At 40.7% G+C, this 19,284-nt stretch overlaps 1 protein-coding gene across 3 annotated transcripts in view; it reads left to right on the top strand.

The window, feature by feature from the left end:
* zbtb16a (zinc finger and BTB domain containing 16a) overlaps positions 1-18,501 on the top strand; it is a 97,604-nt gene extending 79,103 nt beyond the window's left edge. Inside the window, exons 5-7 of one of the 3 annotated variants that reach the window (XM_079486942.1) lie at positions 6,943-7,113; positions 11,354-11,524; positions 13,984-18,501. In XM_079486942.1, coding sequence (XP_079343068.1) covers positions 6,943-7,113; positions 11,354-11,524; positions 13,984-14,213 — 572 coding nt within the window. In that variant the 3' untranslated portion in view covers positions 14,214-18,501. Of the gene's footprint in view, positions 1-6,942; positions 7,114-11,353; positions 11,676-13,983 lie in introns of those variants that run through there. The other 2 variants (XM_079486943.1, XM_079486944.1) reach the window with 2 other exon arrangements.
* The last annotated feature ends 783 nt before the right edge of the window (positions 18,502-19,284 follow it).

The following is a 19,284-nucleotide window of genomic DNA, read 5'->3' as shown; positions in this document are numbered from 1 at the left end:
GCTTTCTCTCTCTCTTTCTTGCCCGCCTCGCATCTCACCGTCTCTCCTCCTGTTAGATCAATAAACAATTCATTGAAGCTCTTGTCAGAGGCACAGAGGCGTTTTGAATGCATTAGGGCTGCGCTCTGTGCTGTCACACGCTCTGTATTCCAGACCAAAGCTGTCAATCGCAGAACCCCCCCACACCCAAAAAAAGAAGCCTTGGGCTCTTCTAATGCCACATTATGCCTAGCCACTCTCCTGGATTACATGGATATGCAGTTCTCCTGTAGTCTGGGCTCATTAGGTGTCAGTGTGAGCGAGCGAGCAAGGGGGTGAGTGAATTCCCCGGTCAGAGAGAGGCTGCAGACATATCGCATCACACACACGGCCGCTGGAACAGCTTGTACCTGTTGACTTCCCAGCAGCCTTTAGCACTCTGTCATAAAAACAGTCATGTAACATCTCTTTATCTCTCGGTCTCGCTACCTGACTCTCTCTCTCGCTCTCTCTCTTTCTGTCTCTCTCTCTTTTTTCTCAGAAAGAGATCAGACCAGACACTGCTGCCGGGTTTCAATTGTAGTTGTTTTTATTATGTTTCGTTTTAGATAGCACATGCAGTAACCCACTTGAATACATAGCCACCCACCCCGATATATACTGTACATGCATTCATATACATACAAAGTGTTTGTAACATTCAATTAATAGGAAAAACTAAATGACAGTATATGTTTCTACAATATTAATGTATTAAATATATGCAATAAATGTATATGGTTAAATGTAATCTAAAAAAAGAGGAAATGCGTTAAAAAATAATACATTTAGGTAAATGTATTATACGTAAAAACAAATATTTTGCATAAAATGTATTACAGGAAATACATTTATTTACATGTTTGTGACTTTGAAATCAACAGAAACATTTATAATTTATTGATTTTAATTGAATTCATTAATTTAACCATACTTGTATGTAAAAGGAAAAAGGAAAAAAAATTACAGTCAATGTTACATTCATTTGCATGAACACAATAGAAAGGTAGTGATGACAGTGTAGATAGTGTAGTGTTACTGCTGTTGTATTAGAGGAGAAAGCCAGAGAAGAGATGGATGAAGCAGATGTTAGGCTGTTATTTCTCTCACGTGCACGTGCGAGCACTCATCCCATCGGTTTTGTCTGTCTGCATGCTAGCGCAAGACTCCTTGTCATTTGGTTTTCATTGAGCATCACGTTACCGTGCAAATGAATGGGTCAGAAAGCCTCTAGATGTCAAGCCCTCATGCAGAATGGAGTAAAGAGCAACCCGTCAGTATAAAAGTCCCTATAATGCTCACATTTATACATTCCAATTATAATTAAGATGCAGTCCCCATGAAAAGCATTACCTTGCACATAGGGGTTTTCGTGACTAATGTGCTCCGTACCCCATGCTATACGCAGATATGCTTGCTTGCGAGCGCAGTAGGAAATGGTAAATTTCTCTTGATGGCCCCGTTTCACACTGAGACAAAGTTCTTTGTTTTGCACATTATACTAATTGTGGGACTAAATATTTGGGCTTTCTTTGAGAGACCGCACACACCCCCATGTATGTTAAAGGGGTGTATAGTTTTGGCACCAGTCTGACCATATTGTCTCGCCCTCCTGAGCCCCCAGCGTGCCCCCATTGTCCACAGGCTCAGCGGGGCTACCAGGGCCTCTTTGCCACTAAGCGCCCAGTAGCCCTACTCCCACCTGCCCTAAACAGCTGCTCTCCTGAACCCAACTCCTATTTACCCCCCACCCCCCCCATCCACTGTTAACTTCTCTCATGAGCTTTACACATACCATAAATACAGTATTAGTGTATATATGCACCACAGCACTTTATTCACACACTTAATCTGTCTGGGTGTCTCGCGCTCGAAACCTATTGTATTTGTGGGTTTTATTATTATTTTTCCCATGTAAAACTGATCGTACAGCCCAAACCGTAAGGCAGCAAAGCTGAGACTTGGTCAGATGGTAGTAGTCTTGCTCGCTACTCAGATACTCGGAGCCAGCCATGTCGGACCATAGGGGGCGCTACAGCGATGAAAAGCACCTTTACGCTCACTACTCCTAAACCGTTTGTCACACACCCAAGTATTTTATATCATTGTAATCATTGGCTCAAAAACTAAAAAACGTATAGCCACGATTTCTTTTTCGGTATGCAAATTTTTCCGCTAACTTTTTTTTTTGAAAAAAAATGAACTAGTCCCTGAATTTTTGCCTGATCGGAACCAAACCAACGCTGATGAATTCTGTGGAGTGTGAATGTGAATAATTATTGAAAAAAAGTGGAAATTTCGATCCGTGGTGGATAGGGGGGGCCAAGACGTCTGAACCGAAAGGAGAATATTTTCCTAAAATGGTTATAACTCGTGAACCGTTTGAGCTATCTTCATGGGCCTTGGACCATATGTTTATACTCTCAGTCCGAGGTCACGTTATGAAAAAGTCGGCGTTTTGCCTCTAGGTGGCGCTATAATATAAGTTTTCTCGAAAAGGGCAATTACTACCCAAGAGATTGCCCAATCGACTAATTTCTTGGTATGGTGTGTCTTTGTGTCATGTACCATCATTCTAGAAAAGGACATTGGTATATCTAAAAAAAACATGGCCGCCATCGGCCAATGAAGTTTGAGCACTCCTTACACCGACTTAACAGAGGCCCATCGAAACGACACTCGCTGGGCTTGTTTGACTCATGGTCCTGAAGGTCTGTAAGAAATATTAACTCATTCGGCCAATGGGGGCGAAATGACGTTTTTGGAGTGCATAAACAATTGTGTATCACGTGACATTTGACATATAGTCAAACTATTTACATTATTTGATAGCTCTCCTCATTCTGAACAACTTTGCCTCTGGAACCACTTCTGTCAAACAAACGGCTCGTGAGTTATCGCTGATGGTGTCAAAAACCTACTTTTGCGAACTAGTCCTTGCTTTTTAGACCGATCAGAACCAAACCAATGCAGATGACTTCTGTGGAGTGTGAATGTCGAAAAAGGGTAGAAATTTCCTTTCAAGGTCGATAAGGGACGCACGCCAAAAGTTCTAAATAGGCGGAGTCTTTTACATTAAAATGGCCATAACTCAAGAACTAGCTCCGAGGTCACCTACTAAAGGCAGCGCCTTTTGGCCACTAGCTCTCTTCATTCTGAACAATCTTGACGCTTTAGACTGCTCGAACCCGAGAATCGCTGCTTGCAGCTATATTTAATTTTATAATTACTCATTTTTTTATTATATTAACTGACTTTTAATATTTATGTATTACGTTTACATACACCACTTACTAAAATTCTTGATTCTGATCAAGATTCTGTGATCATTGATGAATGGATGGAGTATAGATAGATACATATGCTGTAGATATACAGATATATACAATTCTCGCATGTTGTGCCCGCTCAAATCCTAAACACTGCTACACTTACATCAATGAACTACAGTGAAAAACGTCACATTAAATACAACAGATCTCCAGCACTGCTTAACGGGGTAACAAGAAGCCGTGTTCCAAGCGGTGAAACGGGACAGGTGTGTTGCAGTGGCAAGCTCTTCATTGAGCAACAGGTGACATCACACCTCGACACATCGCTGACAGACAGAGCAGCAGGAGTTTGTTTTTCATCAACACTAGTGAATTGAAGAGCAAGCTAATTGAAGTTGTTCTCAACCATTTAGAATGGCACGCACGCCCAATATGGGCTTTCTCCACACACTTTCCCTGTGGAAAACGCTGTTGTGACATCTAACTCGCATTGTTTTAATCACAGCCCTGTTTTATTCCGAGTACAATTTTACAATTTTAGTAACAAGTATTGCATTTGTACCACATAACATTTCTAAAAATGAAATCAAAATAAGAGTTGTGCTTTAGTCCACGTCTTATAACGTTAAAGCCATGTGAATGTTATTGTACTAATAAAAGTTGACGATTCATTGATGACTCATCTTCCACTAAAGTTTTTCTGTTCAAGTGCATTTACCATGTAAAAAAACATCTAGATTGTAGCAAGTCATATTTCTCTATGGAGGTGTTTTGTAGTGGTAAACACAAGCGGGACACCCCCATCACTTAACAGGGGCAGCGCAGCCGGCGTTAACTAACAGCCAATGCCTCTTCAGGGCCATTAACTTAAAACTGCGATAGAGCAAAGAGACCCTTATAAATAGACACAGGAGTGGAGGTAAATTATGCCAAAAGTCTACAGGAGGTAGCAGCAGCCAAAGCAGTTCTCTATCCAGATGTCACTTTGTCCAACTCAATTTTGCACTGTAATAGAGGCGACTGGGTCAGCCACTTCTGTCTCTCCCTCTCTTTTTCTCTGCCTTGCCCTTCAGTACCTCACAGAACAGTTTCTCTCAGCCAGACCATTTACTTCTGACGCTCTTTACTTCACACTGAGGAACACTTAATTCCAGCTAACACCAATCACATGGACACTGAACTTCCCTTCACTGAACTGTCCCCCCTGCCCTTCTACGGTTCCCAAAATAGTTGGCTTTCTTCAATGAAAGTGTTCTCAACACCTGAGAGATCTGGTATGTTAAAGGGTCACTTGTAAAACATGTTGAATAAAATCAGTGAGCTTGGCTGGATAGGAATGGGTACGATAGCCTTAACAGCACAACAGATTTATTTGATACGCTTTTCTGTTGAAGATCCTGAGGTTTTTTAATGTTAAAAAAGGACGTTTGGACGGAATAAATTGAAGATGCTATTTTAAAAACTTTATTGTAGTTTAGGATGAGTCATTTGATGTTTGTTCTGTTTTCCCGAAAGACACAAAGACTGTGAATATCTGCTAAATGTTCATTTTGTCAATTTGTGGGACAACAATAGAAAATAATTTTCTTCTAAGCTTACAGACAGAAACTCAAAGCCACAAAATAACATGAAACCTAAAAGCTTAATCTAACTTTGGGAATTCGCATTATCAAAATACAAACTTTATCCTCTCAAACAAACAAACACTGTCTTAACAGACTGAAGCTGATAAATGTGCATTACCTAACCATATACACAAATGTGTATGGGTGAAAGGGTCATCAGTTCGGGGTGCCCTATGTACATGCACTGCCTACACTCTTTAAAAAAAGGTGCTTCAGATGGTTCTTCGATGCCATAGAAGAACCTTTTGGTTCCATAAAGTTTTTTCATAAAGAATTCCATTTAAGCACCTTTATTTTTAAGTGTGTACAGGTAATTTATAAATAAGGATCCAGTATCAAAGAGCAAAGAATGCCTGGAGCTTTGTTAGTAATGGAAGCAGGCATAGGCCCTCATCACAGGGTCACCGATTGAGCGTTTCGAAGGGGGAAACTAGTTAAAAGCAGGTTATCCTCATTAAAACTGTTTGCAGTAATGTGCGATTTTAAGAGCAATGACAAAACAACACTAGTGATGTGGCTTAGTCTTTCCATCTGCCTGTATCCAGACCCTTGAGCTCTGTGGGTCAGAGTCCACCTAACCTCTTACATTCCACAGAGCCTTTCCTTCCACCCCTTCACCTCTTTCCTCCCAAAACCCTGTCTTTCATCTCAACCTACCCACCCCCAAAATTGTTTTTACATTTCATCACAGCCTTTACCTTAACATGAATTCCTAGTTTTGTTTTACTGTGGGACATGAGGCAGACATTATAAACTAAAAGGTCCTGCTTTGTTTTATTCTCGAGTCACAATGCCAGAACAAAAATCCCCCTTTTCATTGATAAAACAAGATATAGGTATTCATTCAAAAATGAGACCGTTGTAGCAAAGCTCAGAGCGAACGTGGAGGGATACGGTCAGACAGAGAAGCCAGAAAGAAGACTTGTCAGTATTTATTTGCATAGAAGCAGCAATTCAGCAGTACCATCTGAGATTTAAGAACAGGACTATTCGTTTCTCTCTCGCCTCTTAACTCCTCCCCTCGTGCTGTCAATCGCTGCTTTTTTCCAGCAAATGCTGATTGATCGAGCTTTATGAACATGAGACTGGGTCTCCTCATAGATTTTTAAATTAGTGGCAGCTTTGCCCCAAAGATGTGTTATCGACTCATGAAATAGAAGCGAAGCTTAAAACACTCCCACTTTCCCCAGAGTTTTTTAGAGCCTGATAATTGAAAAAAGTGTGAAGTGTGAGTGTTTGTATGAGAGGGAAAGAGAAAAGAGAGCGAATGATTGCTCACTTGGTGCTTTTATCTCTATTAGCACCCAGTTGTGTGATATTGTATATTTTGTTAGGGGAGATTTCAATAATTTGCTACTATTTTTTCACCTTACTTCTAGGTTTTTGTTTTCACAAGGCTTTTATATCTCAAGTGACCTCTTGTGGCACCAGATTATATGTGCATCTGTAATCTTTCAATACTGATTAATTTCTCATATTGATCCAGTGAGAAACTTGTGTTTTTAATCATTTTGTAAACAACGTTGACATGCCTCACAAAGATTGTGAATTCTGGTAAATCTAATGGCTTGTCAGCTGTTTCCCAAACACTCCCCCGTCTAACATAGGTTGGACAACCAGATAAAACATGCATTTAAAGTCCCAGTGAAATAAAAAATAACAATTAAAAAATGTTCTTGAAATATTGCAGTGTTTATTGTAAATAGCTTTCCAATATGGGTCCTTCTCTTTTTTTTCTTCATGTGACCTCGTAATCGTTAAATCTGAAAATCACTTCCGTCCTGTAGTGACTGTCCATCTTAAATTACGTAAATTAGACTGCTTGGGCAGGGCTGCTTTTATACAGCCAATCAAATCACTGGAATTTGTCTCATTCAAAATTCTTTTTCACTTACAAATGGGTCAGAATATGGAAGTAAACACTTCCTGTTCACAGGGACTTTAAACCTTTAATTAATAAACTTTTTCAATGTCAACATTAATATATACAAATACGGTAACATCCTTCTCTCTCTGTTTTTTCTTAGGATCCGATATGGCCATCTTCTGTTTGTTGTGTGGCAAACGCTTCCAGACGCAGACGGCTTTGCAGCAGCATATGGAGGTCCACGCAGGCGTGCGCAGCTACATCTGCAGCGAGTGCAACCGCACGTTTCCCAGCCACACCGCACTCAAGCGCCATCTCCGTTCACATACAGGTCTCATATCAGCTCTTAAACTTTTAAATGACTGGATATTTGTATATGTAGAGAGTATTTGACTGGACAAAAGTCTGTAAAGTGTGTGAGAAATATAATCGCTTTTAAACAGCCTATATATACAAAATATACATATTGTGAGTTCGCACCGCCAGCACCTGTCGCAGTGTCGCTAGTATCTTGGCGAGGTCGATAGAAGGCGTTCCTAGCTATGGTTGCTCTAGTAACATATATAAACATGCAGTAACTGACGAGCGACGGATGATGTGAGCCCCGCTGCTTTAGTCCTATTGGTAGTCGCTCATCATTTGCATGAAGTCGAGCATATCTCCATTTTGTTGTGTCATTAGAAACGCCCACTTCCTCTTGCCTATGTTCACTGTCACTCATGTCACCATCGTGTATGAATGACTTCGCCTCCCTTTGTCTCTGGTTGTCGCTGGCGGTCTGAACACGGCATAACACGTATTTATACCACAAACTTCTCTCTTTGATTTTGTGTCTTTAACGTCATGCATTTGTGCATAAACTGACAACATTACGCCGCAGGCCACTCATTTTTAAATTCAGTAACGCATACTAATTTGATGCTTTGATGTTTAATGCTCAGGCATTGAGCTGAATGTTCATTTGAGATGTGCCATGCAACGCGCTCTGTAGGTTGTTTAAATCAGGATCTCGGCAAAGTCTTTTGTGTTTGCTTTTTTCCACCTGTCATTTCATCAAACATCAGGACCTTCTGGACGGAGGCGGATGAAATGAAGATAGCAGGCTGAAGTGACATGTCATTTAGCGAAAGGCCACAGCGCTGTGATGGCTTGTGACAGCACAGACATCGGGCTCTCGAGTCACTAGCTCTGCCCCATCCCCATGCGGCCAGACACGCGGCCGAGCAGATGAGGCGACTTGGGGACCAGTCTCCATTACTGTCTATGAATATGAGACGCTGGGAATAAATCCCATTTTCTCCAGAAAGGCTTTTTCCCCGCTCGTCTCTGACCTTAAATAACAGCCTGACGTGTCAGTGCTGCTTTAGTCTGCGACGGCAGGGATGAATATTTGAAGCGAAATTAGGGAGATGAACATAGGCCCGGCCCTTACTGTACACGCTCGTCCATGCCGAACCACACATCGAAGACGACGTGCCGCCGCTCCCGCCTGCATACATAAATGTCAACGGCCTATCTCGGTGCAGACACGGCGGAGGGAGAGAGGCTGTGACGCAGCGTCGCGTTATTTTGAACCCAATTCTCTGTAGGCGTATATTAAATTACAATGAGTGCTAGCAAGCAACGGTTTAATGTGATGTGGGGGCTTTTGTCAAGGAGCTGAAAGGAAAGAAGTGCTATTGGCACTGGCAAAAACCAACAAAAATAAGTCTCTAGCTTTTTATGCAAGGGGAAAAAAAAGGAAGACACATTGCTCGCATTTAATTCTCCTTTGATCTTCTTAATCTTGTTCACAGTTTTTTAATTGTGGAAAGAGATTCAGTGATGTTACAAACACGAATGTTCCTCTAAAAAAGAACAGTAGAGAGCTCTACTTTTCTTTTGTTTTCTATACAAAGTTGTTCTTATAGGGTCACCATTAGTGGGATCAGGTCCCTTGAGAACATTTACATTAAACTGTAGCTTGGATAAATTTTTATGAATATCTTCTGTGTCTATGACCACAGGAATATTTAGCATTTTTCTAAGCATATACATGTCGAACAGCAAAAATTCACGAAACATGCATGTGTCTGTCGTGAAGAGTTCAACAAGATTAAAAACATCAATTTTAAGCACGTTATAAAGCTGCCATATGGTGTGCAACATGGTTTAATTTATTAAACAATTTTTACTTTAACTTAATTTTAGACCCTTGTGGTCCCCACTAAATAAATTGGCCCACACAGTCACCAACATAGGCTTACATTTCATTTCAGCCATAGCTCAACCTAAATACTGATGCAATTTACATTAAGGCATGATATAAAATCTAATTTTGACCATTTCACAGTGTGATTGCGCTCACGGAGACTATTCTTGAATGTACTTACACGTGCATTTTTACAGGCGCGCACAGTATGAGCGAATGCTGGCATCCATTAGGGCTGATAATCATGGCAGCCCCCCCACCCCCAATCCCGCACGCTGCCGGCCGTGCCTAGTTAATATTCCGTTGTTGTTCTGCGCTTGTGTTTTATTCGGAGCCTATTTTCCATCTGCAGCGGGTGTTTTGTGTTCGCAGCTGTGTTTGATAGCGCAGGCCAGCCGAGACCCTGGCAGTGATGGATCCTTGATTTACGCTGCTTAGAGCATAATGAACTCGGTCCCTGCCTTAACGTAAGCCTCGGCCCTGCCAGGCAGCAGGCAGTGCCCACAGACCCTGGCCAGGTACATCACTACCGTCCCCCGGGGCGCGGGGACGCAGGTGGCAGCTCCCGAGCCTCACAAATGTCTTTTCGGCACTCTTTGTGCTTCAGCTACCGCAGATTTACAGACACGGAGCGAGACACGCGCTCGGCGACAGCATCTTGATCTATCGCCCTTGTATCTTTACTGCCTCGGAGCTTAATGTATTCCAAACAAAGTAAAGCCACCGAACGCAATTTGATAAGCGATTGCGGGCTGTTTATAGCAGAGAAACGTCGCATTTACATAACAGGTAGCTTAAAAATACCCAACAAGAAATGCGATATCAATTTGCGCATCTCGTGCTATGGGTGCCGTCACAGCTTAATGAGTCAAATAAAGATAGAATATGCTTTTACCAACAAGCCTGTAAATGCACGATTAGACGCATTTTCCTGTAGGCTCGCGCAGATGTCTTTGGTTTTAGTAGCAATTAAATTCAGGTGAATTTGGCGCCATTACTATTCTTGTCGCGTGCCGGAGAGCAGTCACGGAGTGTGATGGATTGTGATCGCTGCTGCACAGGGGGGCATTTGGAGACGCGTTAATTTTTATTAAAAAAAAAAGCGGAAACAACTGATAACTTCATGCAGACAAATAAATACTGCCACTTGTATTGATTTGTGGAATGCGCATTTTTCAGTTTTGTTTTTGTCGCCACACACCCCTCCATTACTGCCAAACCGGTGCCCGAGCAGCCGTGTAAATGCGAGGCGTTTAGCCGTGTCTCCCCGCGAAACGTGCCTGAGGAAATTGACATTGTCTGGTAAAGGGAAGCAGCGAGTGTCTGAGCATGACAGTACATAACGAGAAATGCAATTTATTCCCAGGCACGGTGCCGCTCGGACAGCCAGATAATGAAACGCGTAGGTCATAGACGATGACTTAAACCCTCAGCACAGAAGTGAAACGCATTAAATATGGGGAACATTACACGCCTGGCGGAGTCTCGCATCTGTACAGGCACAGGGTGATATATGGGTAGCTGATAGTGAGACACAGAAACGCAATTAGCGGGAGAGCAGAAAAAAGAAACACCCCCGCATATCATAATATCACTGATTACTGACCTCTGAATATCCATTACAATGAAAGAAGACAGGAGGCTATTGAAAAGATGACCCGTAACAAGCCACTGGTGATTGTCCTGAGATATTGTAATTGCCCGGTTTAAAATAAATATTATTTTCTGTTCACTTTAGCAAATGCACTTCTACTGCTGTGTGAGAGGAAAGACGAATGCTTGGATCATTGACCAGAGTTTCTCTCTGTCTGTCTGATTCTGTCTGTCTGACTTTCTTATTTCTTCTGTGTCTCTATGTCTGTCCGTCTTTCTGTCTGACTAATTTCTCTCTTTGTCTATCTGTCTGTCTTATTCTGTCTCTGGTTTTGTCTGTCTTTCTGATTCTGTCTTTATTATTTCTTCTGTCTGTCTATCCGCCCGCCTGTCTGATTCTATCCGTCTGACTTTCTCAATTCTTTTGTGTCTGTCTGTCTTTCTGATTGGCTTATTTCTCTCTCTCTCTCTATCCCTCCCTTTCTCTCTATCTTTCTCTCTCTCTCTCTCCGTCTATTTTGGGACTCTTCTAATATACTTGATGTCCTCTCGTTTGTGTATGTTCATCTCATCACAATTTAACGTCAGGTTTGTGTGTATTAAGATAATACGCAACTACAACTTCAAATTCCAGGTTAATTTCCCCAAAAGTGTAAAAACTGTTACTCTTTTGTGTTCATAACTGCTGTAGTTTTTGGCCTGTGCACGTCCAGCTGTTCACTATTCTAAGCTCTTTTAATCTTAACCTTGACTGTCATAGAATAACATAAATCGGGTGTCTGTCCAGCAGGTGATCACCCGTTTGAGTGCGAGTTCTGCGGCAGCTGCTTCAGAGACGAAAGCACGCTGAAGGGACACAAGCGCATCCACACCGGAGAGAAGCCCTATGAATGTAACGGCTGCGGCAAGAAGTTTAGCCTCAAACATCAGCTGGAGACCCACTACCGTGTCCATACAGGTACAATCCACTTGTTAGTGTTTATCTAACCCAACAGCTGATATAAAATAGGCTATAACTTTAGATTAGATGTTATTATTGTTGATCTGATTTGAACAGGTTTTGGATCAACATTCATCTCCACTGCTTTATTGATCAGATTAGGCAACATATTCACCATCGCCATACTTCTATTTATTTCCATTAGGCTTCAAACACGAGCATTCTTATATCAGACCCCTGCAAAGACCCCCTTCGCTCTTGTTAAGGTGATATCTGATTGATTCTTAGATCTTAGCTCTCACTAAAGCCCTCACCAAAGGGCGGGCCATTTCCAGTGCTGTCAGCTCGCTCTTTGACAAGGGGATTAGTAGCGTACTGTAGAGACCAGATTTCCCAAACGCAGGCATCGGCCACCAGACCTTCCCCTCCTCTCTGCCACTCAAAAAACGATGCTGTTAAGCCGCGCTATCAAGAAAGCCCGTCAAATAATTGGCTTCTTTGGGTGGGATGGGGGAGGGCAGGGCCTCGACGGCCACCGCAGAGCTTGTGAGATAACAAGAACACAGACAAGCCCGCAGTCAGGCCACCGTGCGCAAAGGGGAGCCGCTTGATGTAGCGTCAACATTGGCAGACCCAGTTTTGTCGATGGCTAATCAATAACTAAGCTCCATTTGCAATTCATTATTGCCTGGTTATCTGAGGTTGCCCTGTTTACAGTGCAGTTAAAGTACACTGACCACACGTGTGTCTACAACAGCAGTCTCGACGTTTTAATGACCGTCTCATTACGGCATTTGCATACGCAAACGCAGACGGTCGTGACATTGGTCGAGCCACGGAGGTCAAGGTTTCTCTAGTTCTCCATTAAACAAATAGGAGACCAAAGCAAACAATGCAGGCAGTTTGTATTCCCAGGATGCCTTTAGCCTACATGAGCGTTGTTCAATCCTTAACTTATCAATGCTTTTCCCTAGTGACATTTGTAAAGGTCAACATTTAGATGACTTAGTTTCAGCAGTCAGACCAAATGTGTTGTGCTTTTCGTTGCCATCTCTTTAAGAAGTGTTTTCCTTAAGAGCGTGACAGGATAAACATGGTGTTTGTGTTGAATTCTTGTTTAGCGGACAGATTTAACATTGAATACTGACACACATGATTTGTCTGAGATGATAGTTATAGTCATGTATTTTTTTCTGTATTGACATATAAAGATGTCCTGTGATCTGATCATAGAGAACTATTTATTTTATATTCTATATATTTCAATTGTATTAAATTACATTTAAACTACTCAATAGTTATTCATTCTCTGCAGCGGTGTACCGTAAGTCAAGTTTGGGCCACCTAACTTTTGTTCATGTTGTTGCCGCTAAAACCTTCTATACTTTCACATTACTTGATAATCTACCGCAAGCTGTTTTGTTTTGTTTCTTGATCAATGCTTGACAGTTGCATTCATTTCCAAACTAAAAAAGCCCACCGTAAAGTGTCTGATATTCATGCCTTTAGATATGGCAGGGGCCTCTCTATCAATATAAATCAACAGGATTTATTTGTCCAGCAGGCTATAAATCTAAAGACCAATTGCTCAGGAAAGTAATAGCCCACCTTTTTTCTTAGCGAGCTGCTGTGCAGGAGGCGTTTCACAACAAACTTTTATTACTTCGGATTAGAGATTTAAAATCTTTAACCCCTAGTGCGAGCGCTAGTAATGGTGATGCTTGTCTTAGCAGTAATTAGTTATCTCTGCATGTGGGTAGTTGACATTCAAATACAAGCAAAACAGCATTTTGATCATTATTTTATCATTAATACGCCTGCTGCTTTTTATGACCTCATTCATTTTAATTAAGAGGCTGCATTGTAAATGTGTATTTTGAAAAATTCATTTTTGTACCGCAGGACTACTTAAAATGAACAAGTGAGGTTAAATAAAAATGTAATAATCCTAACCAATAATGTCACATTTAAGCCAAGATTTTGATACTTCCAACAACACTTAAAGGTGCTGTGTGTACTTTTTGGATGATCTATTGACAGAAATGCAATATAATATACATAACTGTCTTCAGAGGTGTATAAAGACCTTACATAATGAAACCTTATTGTTTATTACCTTAGAATGAGCTATTTCTATCTACATACACCATGGGTCCCATTGCATTGAATTCCCTATTTTGGTTCTATAGTAGCCCTAAACGGACAAACTGCTCTACAGTGCGCGTTTCGTAAATACGTTATCTCCTTTGACAAAGCGAAAACGTGACAACATCTTAGCTCTGTGTCAGCCTCTGTTGTGGAGTGGAGTGAGTAAATTTCATACACTGATCCTTCAACTAAACTTTCATTACTGTTTCGTTCTGTATATGAATCCAGTGTTTTCCACAGTTTCTAATATAAGAGTTCCTGTCTGTAACCCGACCATCAGAGTACACAAAGTCATTGATGTGTCCTGATGTTCTCTCTCTTCTCTGCAGGTGAGAAGCCGTTTGAGTGTAAGCTGTGCCACCAGCGCTCCAGGGATTACTCGGCCATGATCAAACACCTGCGCACCCATAACGGAGCCTCGCCGTACCAGTGCACCATCTGCCTGGAATACTGCCCCAGCCTCTCCGCCATGCAGAAGCACATGAAGGGCCACAAGCCAGAAGACATCCCCCCTGACTGGAGGATAGAGAAGACTTACCTGTACCTCTGCTACGTCTGAAAGGGGAGCGGGGAGCCGAATGGGGGGTTGGGGCGGTGGCGCTGAGCGGGAGGGTGGGATGGGGGTAACGCCTGCCTGGATGGCAGGAAGTGTGGAAACACAGTCTGTTTGTCACTGAAGAGGAATTGCACAGAGAAAGCAAATGGGCACATTGGTCGGAAAGCCTGGATTGGGCAGAATGAGAAAGGACAAAAGCAAAGACAGAACGTGAAAAAAAATCTTACCCTGTCAGTATCACATTCTCGTGAATCATTTTGATGTTTGCTGTACTCAGCATTATGTTATAAGTGTTTGTCTGTTCACACCATGGATCATATGGGAAGCCGGCAAACCACGTCAGGCATCGTTTGTTGTCCCAGACAATGCAATATCCTAATGTCTTATATCAGTCATACTTTAGCGTCGACTGAGAGCGCCTCTTTGAAAGGGCGCCCTCTCCTGGAGCTTCTTAGTAAGAGACAGTCTCTTCCACCATACACTCAGCTTGTTTTTCTGATCAGACTGATCACAGCAGAGGTGATGATGCCCAAAAGCACTTAGGTCTGTCTGCATTAATGCGCCGGTCAGGTTCACCACAGCAAATACAAACAAAGTCATGTACATCACAGACGTTACAGCGAACTGGGACGTAAGCTTCACGCATGTTGATGATGCCCAGCTAAACATTCAGTGGGTAGATCCCTCCCATATGGTTCAAGTTCATTAAGGGCTTATTGGTTTAACCAGCGTACAAATCAGCTAGCTCTCAATACTCTGCTCATCAATGTCATTTCACTTTTTTTGCTGTTCTCATCTCCGGCGTAGTCTCACTGCTTCATACCACATATTACAAGCGAAATTCACGATGACAGTTTCTGTTTGATGTTTTGATTCTTAACATTTTTCGTGCGCGAAACGTTTCAATTTTATATAGCGCGATATGCACATGGTTTATGTTCTTCATAACGTAACCTTAACATTTTCTATTTGTTTCAGTCTGTTTTTCGTCACTTCTCATGTTTCGTGAGTTCAAGACCGGTCTGAAAATCAATTCACCGCAATGTAATCACAATGGTAGACGTTTGAAAGGAATAACTCTGCAATACATACAGAACATTCATTACTGGACACTAGACATCTAATCAACTATTGATGCTGTTGTTATAGAGACCAAAATGATGACTAAAGCTGCTTATGTCAGTGGCTTGGAGACCGAACAGCAGTGTGACATGCGGGGCTTGTTCGCACATATCCGTGCGATCGGTAACGGAGTTATCAAATGTTATGAAACGCGTCCTGAATGTTAGGTTCCTCTGCTTTTGTCTGTGTTTCCTATTACAGCTTGATTTACTTCAGCACATCATACTTGAATTACCTCGTTTTTTGTGACCTCATGTGCTAGCGTTAAAATTTTTCCTTTGTTTCTTAGTTTTTGTATGTTTGATTGTTCGCTTGCTGTTTGTCTTTCTGCCATGTCGAGCAGGGGAGATGCGAAAAGCAGCGTGTGCTTAAGTACTTAAGAAATTAAGTGCCATGGTTAAGAGAGATTGTTTGTCTTTCGTTAACGTTTGTATTATTTTCTTGTTTTGCATTAATCTTACCAAACTTGGTATTATTTTTTGTTGTTATTTACTAACCCTGCTTGTTAAAGAGCTCGTGGGTTCGGTAATTTTCGTAAGCTACCTCTAAGTTGCGTTTAGTTTGGATGTTTCTCGTTGGCAAAAGCACAGTTTGCGTTTTGCATAACGTCATCTCATGCTTATAAGTGTTGTGTGTTCAAATTGGTAAGCAACAAATATGAAAGGGTGAGATTTACTGGAACTGGTAATAGGAAAAGTGGTGATAAAGGCATAACCTTCCCTATGAGAACCCCCCAGTCGTGTAAACCTTAGCTTAAGAGCAGAAAAAAGATTTTTGAAGCCTTAAGTTCGGGGTCAGAGTTGATCTGGGAGGTGCGTATGGAACAAGTGAAGTGTAGTACTTTAAAAAAAATAAACTTGAAAATATGTGAATAGAATTGTAGTTTTGTAATGTGAAAAAAAGAAGGTTCACTTTGTTTGAACCGCAAAGAACAGGTCATATGCAGCAGTGCATTGTGCGTTGGACAATTGGGACTGCAAGTGGTAATCAGAGACGAAAGGAAGAAAAAAAATGTATCCTGTCAGTTGACATGTTTCTTTGTATGAGTGTAGTCCTGAGCAAGAGCCAACAGAGGCCATTTGATATATAAAATTGTGATATTTTTGTATTAAGTGTGAGTCTTTTTCCATTGGTTGAGGTTGCAGCGGGGCAAAACTTTGTAGTTCTTTTTTTATATCATTATTCCCTCGTTTGAATTGTTCGCCTTGCTCCTCTTTGGTAATGTTGGACCGTGTGTGATCCTATAGTGATAAATGTTGCTTTCTGGATGTCAATACATTGCAGGTGAAGGACTAAATCAGCCACATTCTCCTATGTGAAAATAACAACAAAAAAATGATGTGATGCCAATGATCAATTACATTGCACACAATATCTCAAACAATCACGTTGCCAACTTTGTTTTTTACTTGAAGTGACTAAAAAAAGAATGGATGGTGAAGACGCATCACAAGAAATGTAACTGTCGTGTCTTGCCGTTGTTTTCTGGGAAACACTGTGAGTTTGGGGATCTTTCGCCCCCCTGTGAGAATTAAAAACAAGTAGCTCCATGAAAAAGGCAGAAATATATATTTTGTTCTGTAAATGGATAATGTAAACTGATGTTAAATGGTATAAACAGAGTTTGCAATATGTGGCAATACGAGAAATTATGTCACATGCCGATGTCACTGTTCTCTAAATTGTTTTTTGTTTTACTTTTTTTATTTTTAGTGTGTTTTCACCTAGCGTATGTTTGAGAGTGCGTTTGTGTACGTGAGAGATGCACATTAGTGTCAAATGTACTAATTTTGGGAGTCATGTTCTATTGCCACTTTTCGCTCATGGTGATAAAAAAAGATATTGGCATTGATATAGTTCTTCCCTCAATGTTCTTATGATGTTTCTGTAATATCTTTGTGCCTAAATGAAATTGTTCAAAACAAATTGTCCGCATATATCTGCTTAGTTTCTGTACTTTCAAAAGAAAATTATTGGTGTCTTCAGGGCTCCAGGGGTGTTATGATGATGTCAAAATGATGTCAGATTGGAATAGCGTGTCCTTTCTTCAACTTCTCCTACAAAGGGACTAGTCCAATTGAGGTAAATAGTAATTAGCCTTTTTTTATAATGATCATTTGGTCTGTTTTCAGTGTATCCACTGGCAGTCGATCAAATGCTGTGATCTTGTAGTGTTTTATACACAGTTCAAAAAGACAAGTTTGGTATAAACAAGCTGAACATTCCATAAATTGGAATAAGTGTGTTTTTTACAATGAATCTCCTGCTTTGAGGGAAAAAATCTTTGTTTGAGAATCAAACTTTCTTTGACTCCATTTTCTCGTTTTTCGACTCGGCAACAGGTCTGCTGAATAAACGTTTTGACAACATCCCTGTAACATTCTGTGGGTTGTCGATACAATTTTACTGCCCCTACTTAACATGTTTATTTGTTGGTTAAAGTACTTATTTTAAAGAAAAACAGTCAGCCAAGTGTCATCATTGCATCCCTGGGGTTGGCTCACTGTGTTCCAGTGTGGTGTTCTAGAAAGAGTAGCCATTTCATGCCGTGTTGCCATGCATGTGCCATTGAGGTCGAAACTAAACTGTTTGAGTAACAAAGCACCAAGACATTGTCTTTTTTTATATATTAGCACTGAGGACCAATTGCCCTGTCGGACCAAGCATAACAAAGCTTTTTTTATGTAACAAAGCAGTTTTTCCTCTCTCTCTTCCCTCTCTGCCCCTCTTTCTTCCCTCTTTTTCTTTCTGTAAACTCCTCTTTATCTGCCTCTTCCCTGGGTTGCCTGTTTTTTTAAGTGCCAGTCCAGTTGCTCTTTAAGTTTTGTTTTTGGGGTTTTTATTTTGTTTATGTTGTTGTTTTTATTTGAATTGTAGTTACGTCTACCTCAGCACCTAATCTTAGCCTAATCTTAGAAGGTGCCCAATTATTATTATATTTTGGTTTTTTGTTTTGTTTTCTGTTGTCAAATGTACAAATGTTAATTTGCATTAGAGCTTTGCGACGGTCCTTTTGTCTTTTCCAGCAACTTGCTATTTTTTGTAGCACTACGTTCTGGGTGTCGTGCTGCAGATATTGGCATCAGTTTCCTGATGGAGTAGTCTTTATTTCGGTGTAGGATCAGACACATCTCTTTGTAACATTTCAGTGTTCTCTGATGGAGTGTGGAAAAAATAAAGAATTTAAAGAGACTGAATGCTGCAGGTTCCTTCTCAGTGTTGTCACTAAGTACATTTTGTGCCTTTAATAGTGAACCTTTTTTTTACATCCTACTAACAGTAGTTGTTTTGTAGTGGTTTTTTTTGTATTTTTTTTATTTATGAGTCTCAAATAATGTTCAGTTGTATTCCTTAAATCTGCAGTTAGAACAAAAAAATAAAAAATGGACATAAGCTTGTCTGGCTTTTTTCATGTTTTCCACTCATATACTGTAGTGTTATGGACGATGTTTACGTGGAATACAAGGACTTAATGTGAGAGTTTACCCAAAAATAAAAATTCTGTCACTTTTTAATCTTTAATCTTTGGAAACCTGAAAGGCATTTTTTGTGGAACACAGGAGTTATGCATAGCAGAAAATGTAAAAATGCTCTTTTCCATGCAACGTACCAGAATAGTTGCTGCAGATATCAAGCAAGATTGTGATGACCTCAGAATATTTTGCAAGATGTAAACAAGAAGCACTTTCTATTACGTTTTTTCTATAGTTCTAACATGATCTCACTGGAATTTGAAACTATTTTACAAGGTGGCTAATTCGTATGATGTGAATTGTACAAAACCGTACGATTATTAGAAAAAACAATAGTCAAGCATCTAGCGTCACACTAACGCAATAAAACGTACGAATAAGAATTAGCCACCTGGTAAAATAGTTATGAATTCCCAAGAGATTGTGTTGTTATTTCACAAAATTCAAAGAAGTTGTTTCAAAGAACTTTTCCTTTGTGT

The sequence above is a fragment of the Barbatula barbatula genome (assembly GCF_947034865.1).
Source record: "Barbatula barbatula genome assembly, chromosome: 22".
Taxonomy (NCBI): Eukaryota; Metazoa; Chordata; class Actinopteri; order Cypriniformes; family Nemacheilidae; genus Barbatula; species Barbatula barbatula.
The sequence above is the reverse complement of the archived record's forward strand: the minus strand, read 5'-3'. Positions and strand labels throughout refer to the sequence as shown.